Source organism: Rhinopithecus roxellana, chromosome 16 (genome assembly GCF_007565055.1).
Source record: "Rhinopithecus roxellana isolate Shanxi Qingling chromosome 16, ASM756505v1, whole genome shotgun sequence".
Taxonomy (NCBI): Eukaryota; Metazoa; Chordata; class Mammalia; order Primates; family Cercopithecidae; genus Rhinopithecus; species Rhinopithecus roxellana.
Window position 1 is genome coordinate 25,760,970 of NC_044564.1, and position 18,168 is coordinate 25,779,137.

The window sequence follows — 18,168 nt, forward strand, 5'->3', positions numbered from 1 at the left end:
GCTGAAGTGGGAGGATCCCTCAAGCCCAGGAGTTTGAGGTTGCAGTGAGCCATGATTGTGCCACTGCATTCTAGCCTGGGCAGCGACGCTGTCTCAAAAAAAAAAACAGAATTTTTAATTAAATTCTAATTTTATTAACCAAGGGAGGACCTTTATTATCTATAATTGTTTTATTATCTATTATTTTTACAAGTAAAACATTTTTTTTCAGGCTGGGCACGATGGCTCAGGCCTGTAATCCCACCACTTGAGGAGGCTGAGGTGGTCAGGAGTCAACTGAGGTCAGGAGTTTGAGACGATCCTGGCCAACATGGTGAAACCCTGTCTCTATTAAAAATACAAAAAAAAAAAATTAGTTGGGCGTGGTGGTGGGTGCCTGTAATCCCAGCTACTCGGGAGGCTGAGGCAGGAGAATTGCTTGAACGCGAGAGGCGGAGGTTGCAGTGAGCCGAGATCGTGCCACTGCACTCCAGCCTGGGCAACAAGAGCGAAACTCTGGCTCAGAAAAAAACAAAAAACAGAAAAACAGAGTTTCGTTCTTGTTGCCCAGGCTGGAGTGCAGGGGCACGATCTTGGCTCACTGTAACTTCCGCTACCCGGGTTCAAGCGATTCTCCTGCCTCAGCCTCTGGAGTAGCTAGGATTACAGGCATGTGCAAAAAAAAAAATTTTTTTTTTCCAAGGGGTTATATGTACAACTGATACAACGTTCAAAAAACAGAAAGTTACTCAAGTAACGTTTTGCTCCTACACTTGTACCTCAGCTAGTCAGTTACCTTCCTTGGGCCAGCCAGGATTACCAGTTTGTTATGTAACTTTCCTGGAATATCCTGTGTGTGTGTTATTTATTATGTATCCTTTTCAAAATTTTTTAAATACAGATGATAGCATACTATATACCCTGTTACACTTCCTGCTTTTTATAGCATATGTTAGAGATTATTGGTGTATTATATTACATTGCATGGATTGAACCATGATGTATTTAACCACTCATTTTATTTAAGATCATTTCCAGTCTAACCTAATTGTAGTACTAATTCTGTTTCTCTTATGAATGAAGTTAAACATCTTTTTATATGTGAAAAGCCGCCAATATTTCTTTTTTATTTTACTGAAGCCACTAATATTTCTTACACTATGAAGTCTTAATATCTTTTGCCCATTTTTCTATTGGATTGTTCTTTATTGATTTGTAGGGGCTCTTTATATTTTAAGGAAATTAAATTTTGTAATATATATTACAAATATTTTTAAATTTTGACTTTTATGTCTTGATTTTGCTTGTTTTGTTTTACAGACTTAAATTTTTTTATATCATCAAATTTATTCATCTTTTCTCCTACAGTTTCTTCTAGTACTTTAATCTTTTATTTTATGTTTAATTTTTGACCCTTCTAGAATTTGTTTAGGAGGATAAAGTTGGTATAGATCCAACTTAGTTTTTTCCTCAAATAGCTATTTACTAACTTTTATTCACTGATTTAAAATGTAATTTTTGACTGGGCACAGTGTTTCATACTTGTAATCCCAGCACTTTGGGAGGCTGAAGTTGGTAGGTCACTTGAGGTCAGGAGTTCGAGGCCAGCCTGGCTAACATGGTGAAACCCTGTCTCTACTAAAAATATAAAAATTAGCTGGGTGTTTTAGTGTGGACCTGTAATCCTACTTGGGAGCCTGATGCAGGAGAATTGCTCAAACCTGGGAGGCAGAGGTTTCAGTGAGCCGAGATTGCATCACTGCACTGCAGCCTGGACAATGGAGCAAGAAAGACTCTGTCTCAAAAATAAATAAATAAAATGTAATTTTTATCATAGAGTGCCAGATTCCAGTCTGTGGGTAGTGGATTTATGAATGATTTTTACTTTCTACTTTATATATTTCTGTATAGTTTGCTTTTATTTTTTAAACCAGGAAGCAGTCTCACTTTATAATTAGAAAAAAATAAGAAAGATAATCCATTTGAAAAATAATGGATAATAAAAGAAGCATCACAAATAAATAGATTAGTAAACTGTTTCAGGAAAGGTAGCTGATGATTTGGAAAAAATATTAGTTTAGTTTCCCACATCATATAGAAATAGGTAAATTCAAATTTATTGAAGATGTAAAATATGAAACTAGATAAATTTTGCCTAGAAAAAAATCAGTAAGCAAAAGATCTAGAGTAGTATGTTGGTATTTTTAATAATACTAATTTGGATTGTATAAAATTATTTATCCCCAGCAATATCACTAGGAACTAGTTACTAGGAGCATGTTTGCATGGCACTTCTGTTTACTTTGGGGGTTTAGAGTAGGTACAATCCATTGCCCTGGTTTTTGTGAGTTTGTAGAGAACTGGGGCCTTGGCTTTTGTGTTATTTTGATAACTGCTAACCATTGTTTCTTTAGGATCTTAAGTACCAGGCCCAGGATAACTTTATGATGATGGATGATGCTGTCCTGTGCATGTGTTTCAGCAGAGATACAGAAATGTTAGCAACTGGGGCCCAAGATGGAAAAATCAAGGTATGGATTAGTGCCACAGCCTCTCATGTGTAGACATTTTGAATGTTCTGCTATGGGGTAGTGTCTTGTATATGATATTCAGCACAATAGTAGCTACTGATTATTGAGCATCAGCTTTATGCTAATCACTTTACTTTTTCTTGTGTAATCTTAGTAATAACTCTGCCTGGGTGATCCAGTAACATGTTTAAGGTCGCATACTTGGTAAGTGATAGATCCGGGACTTTAGTTCATATCTGCTTAAGCCCTTTCTATTGTACCATCCTGGCTTGCTGTATAAAAATCAAAATCACTGACCTTTTTTTTAAGGGGATGATCTAATAGCCAGTTTGTTGTGGTTTGTATTTAATGCTAGAAATACATCCTGGGCTACAAAAATTGCAGAAATGGTCTCTGCTAAGTGAACTTACAGTCTATATTTTTGTTTTAATAATTTACATGGAAAGAGTTTTAAGTTTCAAAGGATTCAGTTACCATTGTACTACGTGAACCAGACACATCATATTCAGCTATTAGCATGCATTTTTAATGCTGTTTCAGTACATTAGTGAGCATTGCATCTTACTTGGCTCTGTGGGCTATAGTAGGACACTTTACAAGTTTTTTTTTAATTCTTTTTTTTTTTTTTTTTTTCAAATAAAGGTATGGAAGATTCAGAGTGGACAGTGTTTAAGGAGATTTGAGAGGGCACACAGTAAGGGTGTCACCTGTCTAAGCTTCTCTAAGGATAGCAGTCAGATCCTTAGTGCTTCTTTTGACCAGACAATTAGGTAAGTAAAAATCCCAAAACTGTTCTCACTTGAGTTTGATATAATGAGGCCCTGGAGGGAGGTACTAGTGATTCCTTATGCTTTTACCATGATGGTGTGATACGGAGAGGGAAGGTATATGAGACCTTATGTCCCCAAAGTACAACTCACACAGTGTTGTTGTTTTGTCCATTTGTGTCTTTACCCAGAGGAGAGATTTGAAAGGGGGTAGCAGTGATTCATGTTTCTCAGAATATGGTCCTATGGACCTATCTGCATCATAATCACTTTAGAGGGTCTGTTATCCTGGGACTCAGCTGAGACCCACTGATCTCAGTCTTCTGTTAACCTGTTTTTTTTTTTTTGAGACGGAGTCTCGCTCTGTCACCCAGGCTGGAGTGCGGTGGCCGGATCTCAGCTCACTGCAAGCTCCGCCTCCCGGGTTCATGCCATTCTCCTGCCTCAGCCTCCCAAGTAGCTGGGACTACAGGCGCCCGCCTCGTCGCCCGGCTAGTTTTTTGTATTCTTTAGTAGAGACGGGGTTTCACCGTGTTAGCCAGGGTGGTCTCGATCTCCTGACCTCGTGATCCGCCCGTCTCGGCCTCCCAAAGTGCTGGGATTACAGGCTTGAGCCACTGCGCCCGGCCTAACCTGTTTTTTAGAGGTCTATTCCTGAACAGAAGCTTGTGGTGGTATTGGCATGTTTTCTTCCAGCCTCTTTCTTCGCAAAGCTTTTGTTTGATTGTTTGATATAATGAAAATTATACCGTGTACACAATCACATAGCCCTCTTAATATTATAACATGAGCTTCTGTAATTTATCTAAAATGCATTCAATCATTGGTCACAACCATAAGATATTAAATATTGTTGTTTTCATTTACTTTCATTTGGTAGAATTCATGGTTTAAAATCTGGGAAAACACTGAAGGAATTTCGTGGCCATTCCTCCTTTGTTAACGAAGCAACATTTACACAAGATGGACATTACATTATTAGTGCATCCTCTGATGGCACTGTAAAGGTTAAGTATTTGCTTTTGGTTTATTTTGGGATGTCTACCCCATCTTTGTCCTTTGAGGAGTTTTCAGTGGTGATAATGGGAATGATTATGCTGTAGTAAACTGCTTTACTGGCTATTTTAGCCATAATTGAGGTGAGTCTGAGACAACAACAATATTCTGTGGGTAATTCCCATTGGCCTTGGGACCCCAATCTCAAACTTTTTCAATCCAAACGAACTTTCTCATGTGTAGGAAAAGAGGAAGGGTGAAGAGTCCTAAACTTAAGCCATCCCCCATTCACAGATACACACGGTGGTTAAATCTGTTTTGCCATAGGTATGGTCTACCTGCTAACAGTCAAATTCACGACAGGCTCAGTGGCCTAATAAATAGATCTCTTTTTTTGTTGCACAGCCTTGCTGCATTCCTGGTCCCCAAATTTAGGGCCTTCCTGGTAGCATTTATAGAGGAATAGGAGAAGTGTTGAGTAAAACTAAGCCTTCTCCTAGATAGTTATTTAATATGTAATTTGCTGAAAGTAATGGATCTTCAGTACCTTTAAAGATTTAGTTATTTTTAGAGAGGGTCTCATTTCCTAGAAAAGATATGAGAAACCCAAATAGAAAATTATTAGAGATCTTTGAGACACTCTACGTTTTGGACCTAATCTTTTTGAATTGCCTTATATGAGTGAGTACTTTGTGGCAGAAGATCTAGACATTTTAACAAAACATTTTAACATATATCTAGACATTTTAGATACATATTTAAGTATCTAAAATTCAGACAGTCAGGTGTGGCGGCGTACACCTGTAGTCCTAGCTACTTGGGAGGCTCAGGTGAAAGGATCACTTGAACCCAGGAGTTTGAGGCTGCACTGAGCAATTTTCACACCACTGTACTTCAGCTTGGGCAACAGAGCAAGAACCTGTCTTAATCAATAAATGTATGTGTATATATATGTATGTATGTATGTACATATGTATATATGTCAGACCATTGTCTGAAAATGCTGTTCATGATTGGAAATTGAACCGGGAAACCTGAAGGCAGGAGATGTATGCTCCCTTGGGATGAATGGAGAAATCACGCAAGCTGTTAGTACTTCAGTCATGGGATTTGCTCTCATGCTATGCATATGGGCCTCACAACTTGTAAATGCCACTGGTAGATGGCTTGTCTAAGCTTCTTTATTTTGTGGTCTTTCCCTCTTAGTTTTGCAGTGAGTGGGGCAAAGCATGTCACTGACCTTTTGAATGGAAAACACTGGAAGCCTTAGCATTCTTAATTCCTGTAATGTTCATTTTTTCTTCTAAGCATCTGGGCTTCAGAGGAGATTAAGGCAGGCGATAACGGTATTGACACCAGGGCAACTGTTTTCTCCTGTTTGTGGGTATTCAACATCTGCTTTGTGCCAAGCTCTGTGGAAGGCACAGAGGAAACACAGCAGAGTCCATGCCTTAGAGACTTTGTGCCTGGTGAATTGAGTGGTATCTGGACAATGCTATTGGTCCATCCCTTCTCTAAGCACATCTCAGATTTCTGTACTACCTGATTTAACCCTTTCAGTTCATAAGAGCCCAGAAGGACAAGGTGAAAAGATAGACTGGGAAAAGTAATACAAGTGGCCAAGAGTAGCTTCCACTTCAAAGTTCCTCGTGTGTGTGTGCTAACATTGTGACTTCTATTCAGTCATTGTCAGTATAAACTGTACCTTGGAATCATTTGTAGCTTTAAAAAAAAAATGCCTGTGCCTCACCCTAGACCTACCACATCAAAATCTCAGGATAGAGTCTCAAGCTAAAAAGCCTCTATTTGAGCCAGGCTCAGTGGCACCTGCCTGTGGTCCCGTACTCAGGAGGCTGAAGTGACAGAATCGCTTGAACCCAGGAGTTTAACACCAGCGGGGACAATAGGGCAAACTAGCGAGAGCTCATCTCATTAAAAAAAAAAGAAAAGCCCCTGTTTTTGTTTTGTTTGTATTTTATTTTAATTATTTTAAATGGAGATAAGATCCCACTATATTGCCTAGGCTGGTCTTGAACTCCTGGCCTCAAGTGATCCACACGCCTTGGCTTCCCAAAGTGCTGAAATTACAGGTGTGAGCCACCATGCCTGACCCCCTGTTTGGTTTGATATCCAGACAAGGGTAGCTTTCTGGTTGTTTATGACAGTAGCAGTGTTGACAAACAACTAATTTTAAAGAGAGAGAGAGCTCTATTGGCTAAGGAAAAATGTATTAGAAAAGATCATAGATTTTTTAAAGTTTTTAAATTTTAGTTTGTGACTTTTGTTTTTGCCAATTCATCAACAAATACATGATGAATGCTTACTCTATACAGTTGGTCCTCTGTATCTGGAACATGGATTCAGCCAATCACCAATTGAAAATATTTGGGGGAAAAAAAGAAAATTCCACAAAGTTCTAAAAAGCAAAACTTAAATCTGCCCCATGCCAAGTACTACATTGAATCCATACAAAGGAAGTGGTGTGTGGGCATTGTATTAGGTATTATAAGTAATCTAGAGATGATTTAAAGCATACAGGAGGATGTGCATAGGTTATATGCAAATACGGCATCATTTTATATATGGGACTTGAGTATCCTTGGATTTTGGTATCTAAAGGGGATCCTGGAACCAATTCGCCCACAGATACCGAGGGACAACTGTATATGGCAGTGCTGGATATTTGATTGGACCTAAAATCAAGTAAGAAACTTCTTTCCCCTGAGTCATTGTTACTCTTTTTTAGTACCTGTTAATGTTTTAAACCCTAAAACTTTAGAAATTTTTATATCTAAAAAAAGGTTTATAACTTAAATTTTTGTGTGGTAGATCTGGAATATGAAGACCACAGAATGTTCAAATACCTTTAAATCCCTGGGCAGCACCGCGGGGACAGATATTACCGTCAACAGTGTGATTCTACTTCCTAAAAACCCTGAGCACTTTGTGGTGTGCAACAGATCAAACACGGTGGTCATCATGAACATGCAGGGGCAGGTGAGTGTTCAGAAGTACCCTTGCACAGGACCTGTGGGCCATTCCCAAATCAGCACATCCTGGTCCAGGCCCACCCTCCCAATAACCAAATTTGGGTTCCTTTCTCTGTAAAAAGATAGACTGGGGAAAGTAATACAAGTGGCCAAGAGTAGCTTTTTTGGATTTATTTATAGCTCTGTAAACCATCTCTTTGGTATTTCAGAAGTGATCTCCTTTCCCCTGGGTGTTTGTATATTAGGCATTTTCATCCTTTGGATAAATGAAGCTCCTATCTGTCTTTAAGCCTCCTTCAGAACCTCACTGAAGATTTTAAGATAACAATGTTTGTCTGAGTTAAGGGGATATAGTGTAGTATGGATTACCAACTCAGGACATCTCCTAGCTACCACACTCTAAAATGGAACACTAATAGGAGAAAGGCAGCAGTGTCCTCAGTGTATTTTTAGTCAGAAAACCTGCAAGGTTCTCAAGGAATCTCACTTTTGTGGACTGTGAGGTAGCACTGGGGGCATCAGAAGCATCAAGTTTGAGGACTCAAGTCCTAGGTATGTACGGTAGTGCTACTGGATTATTGGCCTGGACACTTGGGGATCTTGCTGACCATAGAGAAGACCCAGGGGCTGGTGTATAGTACTGTCTTTCCATTCTTTGAGTTCTATAACTGATGGAGTAGTAGTTCAGAATCCGTAGCAGAGATGGCTAGTCTGCAGTATCTTTTGGGCCACTGCATAATAGCTACAGCTGCCCAGTACATCTGCTGAGCACACTTCATAGTTCTGTGCTTGACTTTTAAAAATACTTTATTTTGAAAAAATAATTTTAGATTCACAAAGAAGCTGCCAAAGTAGTACAGAAGAGTTCCATGTTTCCCTCTCTCAAATTCTTCCAAGGATAACATCTTATATAATGATAATACAATGATCACATATAGGAAATTGACATTGGTACAGTTATTAACTCTATTACAGATCTTATTTAGATTTAACCAGTTTTGACTTCCTAGAAATTCTCTGTGCCCTTTCTATCCTTCCTCCCTCCCCACTAACTTCTGTCTCCATAGTTTTGTCTTTTCTAGGAAGTCATGTAGTCGGAAACATAAAATATGTAACTTTTTCATTTTGACTTTTAATAATATGCATTTTTCTCCTTGTTTTTTCATGGTTTGATAGCTTATTTTTTATTTGCTTTTTTTGAGACGGAGTCTCACCCTCTCCCCCAGGCTGGAGTGCAGTGGCGCAATCTCAGCTCACTGCATCCTCTGGCCCCCAGGTTCAAGCGATTCTCCTGCCTCAGCCTCCCAGGTAGCTGGGATTACAGGCACCTGCCACTGCGCCCTGCTAATTTTTGTATTTTTAGTAGAGACGGGGTTTCACCATCTTGGCCAGGCTTGTCTTGAACTCCTGACCTCATGATCCACCCACTTCGGCTTCCCAAAGTGCTGGGATTACAGGTGTGAGTCACCATGCCCAGCTTTTTTTTTTAATGCTGAATAACATTTATCCAGTCATCTACTGAAGGACATCTTGCTTCCAAGTTTTTGCAGTTATGAGTAAAGCTGCTATAAACATCCATGTGCAGATTTTTGTGTTAATATGTTTTATCTTTCTTTGGGTAAATGCTAAGTAGTGTGATTACTGGATTGTATGGTAAAGTATGTTTAGTTGTAAGAAACTATTAAACTGTTCCAAAATGGATGTATCATTTTGTATTCTCACCCTTGGTGAATGAGAGTTCCTGTTACTGCACATCCTCACCAGCACTGGGTGTGGTCAGTGTTCTGGATGTTGGCCATTCTAATAGGTGTGTAGTGGTATCTCATTTTAGTTTGCATTTCCCTAATGAAATGTGGAAATCTTTTCGTGTGCTTATTTGTCATCTGTGTACTTCTGGTGAGGTGTCTGTTTCAGGTATTTGACTCATTTTTCAGTTGGGTTGTTTTCTTGCTGTTGAGTTTTAAGAATTTTTTATATATTTTGGATAATAGTTCTTTATCAAATCTAGTTTTTACAGATATTTTCTCCCCATCCATGGCTTGTCTTTTCATTTTCTTCCTTTTTTTTTTTTTTTTTTTTGAGGCAGAGTCTTGCTCCATTGCCCAGGCTGGAGTGCAGTGGCATGATCATAGCTCACTGCATCCTTGAGCTCCTGGGCTCAAGAAATCTTCCCGTCTCAGCCTTCTAAGTGGCTGGGACTACAGGCATGTGCCACAATGCCCGACATTTTGTGTGTGTGTGTGTGTGTGTGTGTGGAAATGGGGTCTTGCCATGTTGCTGAGGCTGGTCTCAAACTCCTGGCCTCAAGTCATCCTCCTGCCTTAGCCTCCCAAAGTGCTGGGATTACAGGCATGAGCCACTGCATCTGGCTTCATTTTCTTGACAGTGGCTTTTACAGAGCAAAAGTGTTTAATTTTAATGAAGTCTAGCTTATCAGTTGTTTCGTGGATCATGTCTTTGGAATTGTCTCTAAAAAGTCATCAAACTCAAGATCATCTAGATTTTCTTTTTTGTTATTCTCTAAGAGTTTTATATACAATTTTGAGTTTTACATTTAGGTCTGTGATCCATTTTGAGTTAATTTTTGTGAAGACTGTAAGGTCTTTATTTTACTGTGTCTAGATTCATTTTCTTGCATATAAGTGTCCAGTTATGGCATGTCTTGTTGAAAACACTATCTTTTCTTTATTACATTGCTTTTGCTTCTTTGTCAAAAATCAGTTGAGTGTATTTCTGGGCTTTGTATTCTGTTCTATTCATCTGTTTGTTCTTTTACCAGTACCACACTGTCTGGATTACTGTAGCTTTGTAGTAAATCTTGAAGTTGGGTATTGTGAGCCCTCCAACTTTGTCCTTCTTTTTCAATATTGAGTTCACTATTCTGGGTCTTTTGCCTCTTTGTGTAAACTTTAGAATTGGGTTGTCAATATCCACAAAATACTTTGCTGGGATTTTGATTGGGATTGTGTGAAATCTATGGATTAAGTTGGGAAGAACTGAAGTCTTTACCATATTGAGTCTTCCTATTCATGGACATAGAATATCTCTCTGTTTAGTTCTTTGATATCATTCATCAGAATTTTGTAATTTTCCTCATTTAAATATTGTATGTATTTTGTTAGATTTATACCTAAGTATTTTCACTTTGGGGCTGCTAATGCAAATGGTATCATGTTTTAAATTTCAAGTTAATTCCAAGCCCTAACCATTGGCAATCACTGATCTGTTTTCCATTATTATAATTTTATCATTTTGAAAATGGTATAGAAATGGAAGCATATAGTATGTAGACTTTTCGGATTGGTTTCTCTCAGCTTGGTTTATGATGATTTTAATGTTGTATCAATAGAGCAAGCAAAGTCTTAGAGACAGAGTATTATCCTGCATGGGGAAAGCTTCTCATTCTATTAGAGGAAACTGGGGAGCAGACATCCAGAAAGCTTTGAGAACTACTGGTATATTGATTTAGAAAATTATTTTATGTATGGCAATGAAATTTGCTTAAGGGTAATATGTCTCTTTAGGGCATGATTGGTGATGTGGGATGTATGAATTCTAAATTTTTGTCTGCCATTTAGTTTAGATTACTTATCTACTGAATATTTCCTAGGCACTGGGAGTTAGCACATGCTGAACAGGATTGGAGATCTAATTACAAATGATAGTAAACCAGAGTGCAAAATAACAATGTAAAAATGTCACTTGAAAAGGCTGCACATGGTTGAGCTGCTACTAATCCTGATGTTTTTGTCTTGGGGTGTGGTGTGATCTAGATTGTCAGAAGCTTCAGTTCTGGTAAAAGAGAAGGTGGGGACTTTGTTTGCTGTGCCCTCTCTCCCCGTGGTGAATGGATCTACTGTGTAGGGGAGGACTTTGTGCTCTACTGTTTCAGTACAGTCACTGGCAAACTGGAGAGAACTTTGACAGTGAGTATTACTTACTAAGTTCATCTAAAGAAATATGGTAAGACTTGTGTCTTTCTGATCTCTGAAGTATGTGCCTTTTCCAGACTGCTATCAATGTGACCCTCAGTATAAAAAACATTGTTTTTTTTTTTTTTTTTTTTTTTTTTTTTTTTGAGACGGAGTCTTGCTCTGTCGCCCGGGCTGGAGTGCAGTGGCCGGATCTCAGCTCACTGCAAGCTCCGCCTCCCGGGTTTACGCCATTCTCCTGCCTCAGCCTCCCGAGTAGCTGGGACTACAGGCGCCCGCCACCTCGCCCGGCTAGTTTTTTGTATTTTTAGTAGAGACGGGGTTTCACCATGTTAGCCAGGATGGTCTCGATCTCCTGACCTCGTGATCCGCCCGTCTCGGCCTCCCAAAGTGCTGGGATTACAGGCTTGAGCCACCGCGCCCGGCCAAAAAACATTGTTTTAAAACATTTAGCTCCATGTTAAATTCAAGAAGTAAAATTAATGTCAGCTGCTATGATGATCCCCAAATCTCAGTGGCTTAACACTAAACAAGTTTGTTTGTTTTTTATTTTATTTTATTTTATTTTGAGAAGGAGTCTCACTCTGTCACCTGGGCTGGAGTGCAGTGGTGTGATCTCAGCTCACTACAACCTCTGCCTCCTGGAGTCAAGTGATTCTCCTGCCTCAGCCTCCTGAGTAACTGGGACTACAGGCACATGCCACCACTCCTGGCTAAGTTTTTGTATCTTTAGTGGAGACGGGGTTTCACCATGTTGGCCAGGCTGGTCTTGAACTCCTGATCTCAAGTGATCCACCTGCCTCCGCCTCCCAAAGTACTGGGATTACAGACATAAGCCACTGCACCCAGCCTAAAGTTTATTTCTTATTATGTCACAATGTGATGTGAGTTGGAAAACCTTCCTCCATCTTTCTCCTATGCCATTTGGAATATCAGGCCTTGATCTCTTTCCCTTCCACCCAGCTCTGGAAGCGTCATCAGAGTGATTTATTGCAGATCTGTACACCCTAACCCTGTGCTTTACGTGTTCCAGGTGCACGAGAAGGATGTGATTGGTATTGCACATCACCCTCATCAGAACCTGATTGCTACCTACAGTGAAGATGGACTCCTAAAGCTCTGGAAACCATAATTCAACTTTTCTTTTTAAATCAGCTTGAAAGCACATACTTAAATGAAGGCATATTCATGTAATGTGCTTTTTTTTTTCTTTCCTTTTTTTTTTTTGGCCAACTTTTCTAAGCAAATAGATTGTCTGAATTAGTCACAAGAATAATTTTGTGAAAATTCATGTTTAAGTAGCAAGTACCCCTTCTTTTTTTAATATATTTTTAAGATATTAGTTTATCTTCTTCTAACTGGTGCAGTCATTTAATGTTTTCATTAATCTTATACCTGGAGAGTGAAATACTGATATTTCTAGAAAAACATTCTACTTCTTTGATTATTTGAAATGCTGATTAAAATGTCCCTCCTATAGTAAAACTTGTAAATAAGGAACTATATCATATTCAGTAGCTGTGTTCTGTTCCATCTTTTTTTTTTTTTTTTTTTTTTTTTTTTTTTTTTTTTTTTTTTTTTTTTGAGACGGAGTTTTGCTTGTTGCCCAGGCTGGAGTGCAGCGGCACCATCTTGGTTCACTGCAACCTCTGCCTCCCAGGTTCAAGCGATTCTCCTGCCTCAGCCTCCTGAGTAGCTGGGACTACAGGTGTGCGACACCATGCCTGGCTAATTTTTTTGTATTTTTAGTAGAGATGGGGTTTCACCATGTTGGCCACACTGGTCTCAAACTCCTGACCTCAAGTGATCCACCTGCCTTGGCCTCCCAAAGTGCTGGGATCACAGACGTGAGCCACCATGCCCGGCCCGTCTTTTTTTTAAAAATATGTTAATAAACTTTATACCTTTCTGGAGACTTTGTTCTAAAATGTAAATAAATGCTCATCTAGTTAACATATTTACTTAGAATTTGGGAGGAGGAGTGACATTATTATCCCCAAATCTCAAGTATAGCAGAAGTGAATTCCTGGGATAGTAGGATAGACTAGCATGTAAAAAGGCCAGGTGATGCATAGGTTCTCATTTCACTGCCCTCAACTTTCCTCTCCTTCTGAGCTGTGCCTTCTCACATGTTCAGTCAACTTCAGGGAATATTGTCTCCATCTTCTGAACAGAACTAGTTGCAGGATCTGTTACAAGAATTCAGAGTTTTGTCATCTCCCCTTTGTACGTTGTAGGGGATGGTTTGGCATTGGAAATGTGCTATTTCAAAGAAAAATTAGCAAAAGGACTTGAGATTTAGAAAAGTCTCCTTTGTAATGTGCATCATTATCAGTTAGCTAAAGAAAAACATGTAAAAGTCAACAAAACCCTTGAAAATATTTTGCATATGGATGTCTGTTTCATGTTTCAACTGAAGATGTATAGAGCACCTCTGATGATGAGGAAGATACTGTGCTAGGCATTACTTTCAAGAATGTGAGTTCTTGTTTCCACAGGCCTTTTGTGCCCCCGTTTAAATGTTAGCATTTATTAGGTACAAACTAGGGGGGAAGGTTTTTTGAAAAAAGTTTTGCAGTCTTATAATTTACTTTTTTTTTTTTTTTTTTTGTTGAGACGGAGTCTCGCTCTGTCGCCCAGGCTGGAGTGCAGTGGCCAGATCTCAGCTCACTGCAAGCTCCGCCTCCCGGGTTTACGCCATTCTCCTGCCTCAGCCTCCCGAGTAGCTGGGACTACAGGCGCCCGCCACCTCGCCCGGCTAGTTTTTTGTATTTTTAGTAGAGACGGGGTTTCACCGTGTTAGCCAGGATGGTCTCGATCTCCTGACCTCGTGATCCGCCCGTCTCGGCCTCCCAAAGTGCTGGGATTACAGGCTTGAGCCACCGCGCCCGGCCTTATAATTTACTTTTTTAAAAAATTTATTTAATTTTTTGAGATGGAGTCTTGCTTGTTGCCCAGGTTGGAGTGCAATGGTGCCCTCTCAGCTCACTGCAACCTCCACTTCCCAGGTTCAATTGATTCTCCTGCCTTAGCCTCCCAAGTAGCTGGGAATACAGGCGCATATCACCATGCCTGGCTAATTTTTATATTTTTAGTGGTTGGGGGGGTGGTTTCACCATGTTGGTCAGGCGGGTCTTGAACTCCTGACCTCAGGTGATCCGCCTGCCTCGGCCTCCCAAAGTGCTGGGATTACAGGCATGAACCACCGCGCCCAGCCTTGTAATTTACCTTTGGTTGTGACCTGAAATGCAGTATGATCCTATGTGGGGCACTTAGTAATGTTCAGTGTTTGCTGAATTAATTCTGAGCAGCACTAAGAAATTCCTCTTTCCCAGTCATATTCTGTAACACATTTCCCATTTGCCACAAAACCTGCAGCTTTTTGTCCCAGGTAATGTCATTTGCTGCCATTTTGATGATTTAAAAATGGTCGTGGGAGTTGAACATAGTCATGAATTCAGGATTCCTGAGAATGTAGACAGCCATCCCAGTGGAAAGACGTTCACTTAAGTAAGAGAAGTTTAAGTTAGAGGAAACAGTTTATGCTAAAAAATTTTTTTAAAAGTCTTTGAGAATTTTTGATTTAGTTTTGACCTCATGAAGCTGGTAGTTACGATACGCATAGTTTGTACCACCGTTTATGAAGATGGAGAATCTAGTCAGCACGTGTTGGTTTATGCTAGGAATTTTTATGGAACACTTCTGTTGCTGGCACCAAGTGCTGAATATGGTTTAAAAAAAGACTCGCCTAAACATATGGAAGAAGAGCATATTAAAAGGAGTAACTAAAACTGATAAAAGCTCAAGTCACCTTTCTGGTGATGAGAGGCGGGGCCCTTAACGCGAAAGGGTTGGGAAAGGCTTCCTGGAGGGACTGGGAGGCGATCTAAGCACAGGGAACCTTCCCGGGGACTGCAGTGTGGCATAGCGGCAAGGTATGTGCTGGGCAAATGATAGGTGTCTTGGGAGACCAGGCAAACAGAGCTGGATTAGGAGCCATTAAGTATATATTTTTCTTCTTTTTAAATAAAATAATGCACTGGGTGAACATGTAAACGCTGAGTTGAAAATCTGCCTTTCCCAGGTAACCCTTGTTAATCTTTCTACAACCTCATTTCGTACAAACCTGAAAAAGTGTTTTTGTCTTTAAATGCGCACACGGTCCTTAACACTGCTGGGCGCCTAGCCTTTCTGAAGCCCCATGCGGCCGTCCCTCCAGCACTGAAGGCTGGGACAGCCCAGCTCCCTTCTAGCGCCCACACAGCCAGACCACTGCAGGGACAGGCGGCGCACGCGCGGGGTCGACGGCCGGATCTGGGGCGCCGCTGCTCCGGGTGGGCGCGAGGCAGGAGTCCCATCTTGGGTCCAGGGCCGGTGGAGCCCCTTACCCGGGGCAGGGAGACCGCGCACCCGCCAGAGCCAAGTGTCAGGGCCTGCAGACTTCGGGTGAAGCCACTGTTAAAAAATTGGCGGTCATATCGTGGTAAGGGCGGGTGGCAGCAGCCAAGCGAACGGGAGTCGGCTGCCGGGAATCAGTGCGCACTTCCTTCTGAATTGGGCGTGTGCAGTGCATTGCTAGGGAAGTGCTCTGCTGCAGCCACCAGATTTAACGGATGCTGCTCTCCAGCTCTTAACATAGAAGCTAAACTGGGGTTAAAATTCCATGAGCAAAAGGACATTTGTCCTATTCCCCCATTCGACTGTTGAATTAATGACTGGAAAACATTGCGCGGAGGTATTTTGGGGTGATATGGTTTATTTTTTAAACAGCAAATGGTATAAATCTCGGGTACAATTCAGTATCTTCTTCACCAGTTTTTTTTCAGCTTGTATTATTACTACCACTAACAGCGTCTGTTGAGCCCTTCATTGCTATGGAAGCAGCCATGTTTAATTCTCAGAACAATGTGATGAGGGTGTGCAAATACACATGAAGAAACAGGTTTCCAGACGTGAGGGACCTAACTCAGTCCAACTTGCATGAAGCTCGCATTGAAAACCAGATGTGACTCCAAAGCTAGGTTTCTTTTCTCTGTTGCCTCACTCTTAATATTGCTTAAGTTTCTCCTCAATCTTTAGGTTTGGGCAGGGGCAAAGAATACATGGGTTGTTCCTCCACATTCTGCAAAAATATTTACCTAAGCAGAGCACAGGTAGTGAGATGAGTAGAGAATCGAATTACAAGATTCTGGATGTCAGTCTTTGCTGTCACTTGTTTGGCTTGTGCTAGAACAGTGGTTCTTAAAGTGTCACCTGATAAATTGTTTGAAAGACACATTCTAAGGTCCTATCCCAGACCTACAGAATCAGAAACTGGTGGTGGGGACCCAGCAAGCATGCTCAGATTTGAGAGCAGGTAGACTATAGGGTAGTTTCCGCGTATACAAAAGGTGTTTTAATTCTTGCTCTGTCTCAGAAGGTTCATGCTGAGATAACCAAATTTAAATGATAAAGGTGCAAGACTGACTCTTAAAATCACATTTTTTTCTAATTGCCATAGCTTGCTAGTGTTCTCATTCACTGTGCTCTTAAAGCTTCATTTTCCACTATTTTAAGAGAAGAAATTGCTATGAAGTGTATGTCCAAGTTAGGAAGTTCCATGGACTGAGCTTGTTTAAAACTTGCAATAGGCCAGGTGCGGTGGCTCAAGCCTGTAATCCCAGCACTTTGGGAGGCCAAGGTGGGCGCATCATGAGGTCAGGAGTTCGAGACCAGCCTGGCCAACATGGTGACACCCCCGTCTCTACTAAAAGATAAAAAATTCGCTGGGCATGGTGGCTCACGCCTGTAGTCCCAGCTACCTAGGAGGCTGAGGCTTAAGAATAGCTGGAACCTGGGAGGCAGAGGTTGCAGTGAGCAGAGATTATGCCACTGCACTCCAGCCTGGGTGACAGAGTGAGACTTGGCTTCAAAAAAAAAAAAAAAGATCAACAAAAAACTTGCAATAGCAGGGGTTGCCCATTACTTAACCTTCCACGGCTATTTTAACAGAGGTATTCTGTTCCAGTGGTTAATATTAAATCAATGTGTCAGTATTGGTGGCTTTCAACCTTGGCTGCACATAATCATTTTGATGCTTAGGCTACACCCAGCCAAGTTATACAGAACCCCTGGAGGGTGGGACCTGATCAGTGTTTTAATGTTTCCCGGGTAATTCCAATGGTAGCCAAGGTTAAGAACCAGTACCATATGTACAAAAAAGTTGAGAAGCTAATTTCATGGACAGAAAATTTGCCACTGTTCCAAGAGCACTCTCAAGGGACATAATTGGCCTCTACTCCTATTCTCTACAGGTATGAACGGGCAGGAGAAGCATCACAGAGAAAGCAGTCAGTGCTGGAACTTGTATTTTTGTGATGTCCTTGGTTAATGTTTTAAGGGGCTTTGTTTTTTCATAGGCTCTCCCTCATTACGTCCTGAGAATTAAATATGGCTGCTTACATGGTAATAAAGGGCTCAACAGAGGCTGTTAGTGGTAATACAAGCTGAAAAACTACACAAACCTATCAGTTTCTGCCTCTTCAGGATATAACTATTAGGTTAGTGCAAAAGTAATTGCGGTTTTTGCCATTAAAAGTAATGGCACATTACTTTTGCACCAACCGACCTAATACGACTTTTAGTGTTCTTAGGATTTTTTATTGTAAAACATATATAACAAAATTCCCAAACAATTTTGCAATTCAGTGGCATTTACAATGTTATGCAACCACTATTGTATTTCCAAAATGTTATCACCCTAAACAGAAGCCCTGTAACATTGTCAATTAACTTCTCCTTCCCCTCCCCTCAGCCTTTGGTACTGTTCTGCCTCAATGCATTTGCCTAGTTTAGTTCATGTAAGTGAAATTATACAATATTTGTCCTTTTGTGTCTGGTTTATTTCATTTAGCATGTTTTAAAGGTTCATCCACGTATCAAACAGGAATGTGCTTCATATTTGGGGGAAGTGTAAAAAGTATTCCTTTTAATG

The 18,168-nt window shown here is 40.5% G+C and overlaps 1 protein-coding gene across 2 annotated transcripts in view; it reads left to right on the forward strand.

Moving 5' to 3' along the window:
* Positions 1-12,464, forward strand: part of SMU1 (SMU1 DNA replication regulator and spliceosomal factor) — a 31,248-nt gene extending 18,784 nt beyond the window's left edge. For both annotated transcript variants that reach the window (XM_030920210.1, XM_010378541.2), the window contains 6 exons: positions 2,394-2,510; positions 3,153-3,280; positions 4,158-4,284; positions 7,103-7,270; positions 11,037-11,189; positions 12,229-12,464. In XM_030920210.1, coding sequence (XP_030776070.1) covers positions 2,394-2,510; positions 3,153-3,280; positions 4,158-4,284; positions 7,103-7,270; positions 11,037-11,189; positions 12,229-12,327 — 792 coding nt within the window. In that variant the 3' untranslated portion in view covers positions 12,328-12,464. The remainder of the gene's footprint in view (positions 1-2,393; positions 2,511-3,152; positions 3,281-4,157; positions 4,285-7,102; positions 7,271-11,036; positions 11,190-12,228) is intronic.
* The last annotated feature ends 5,704 nt before the right edge of the window (positions 12,465-18,168 follow it).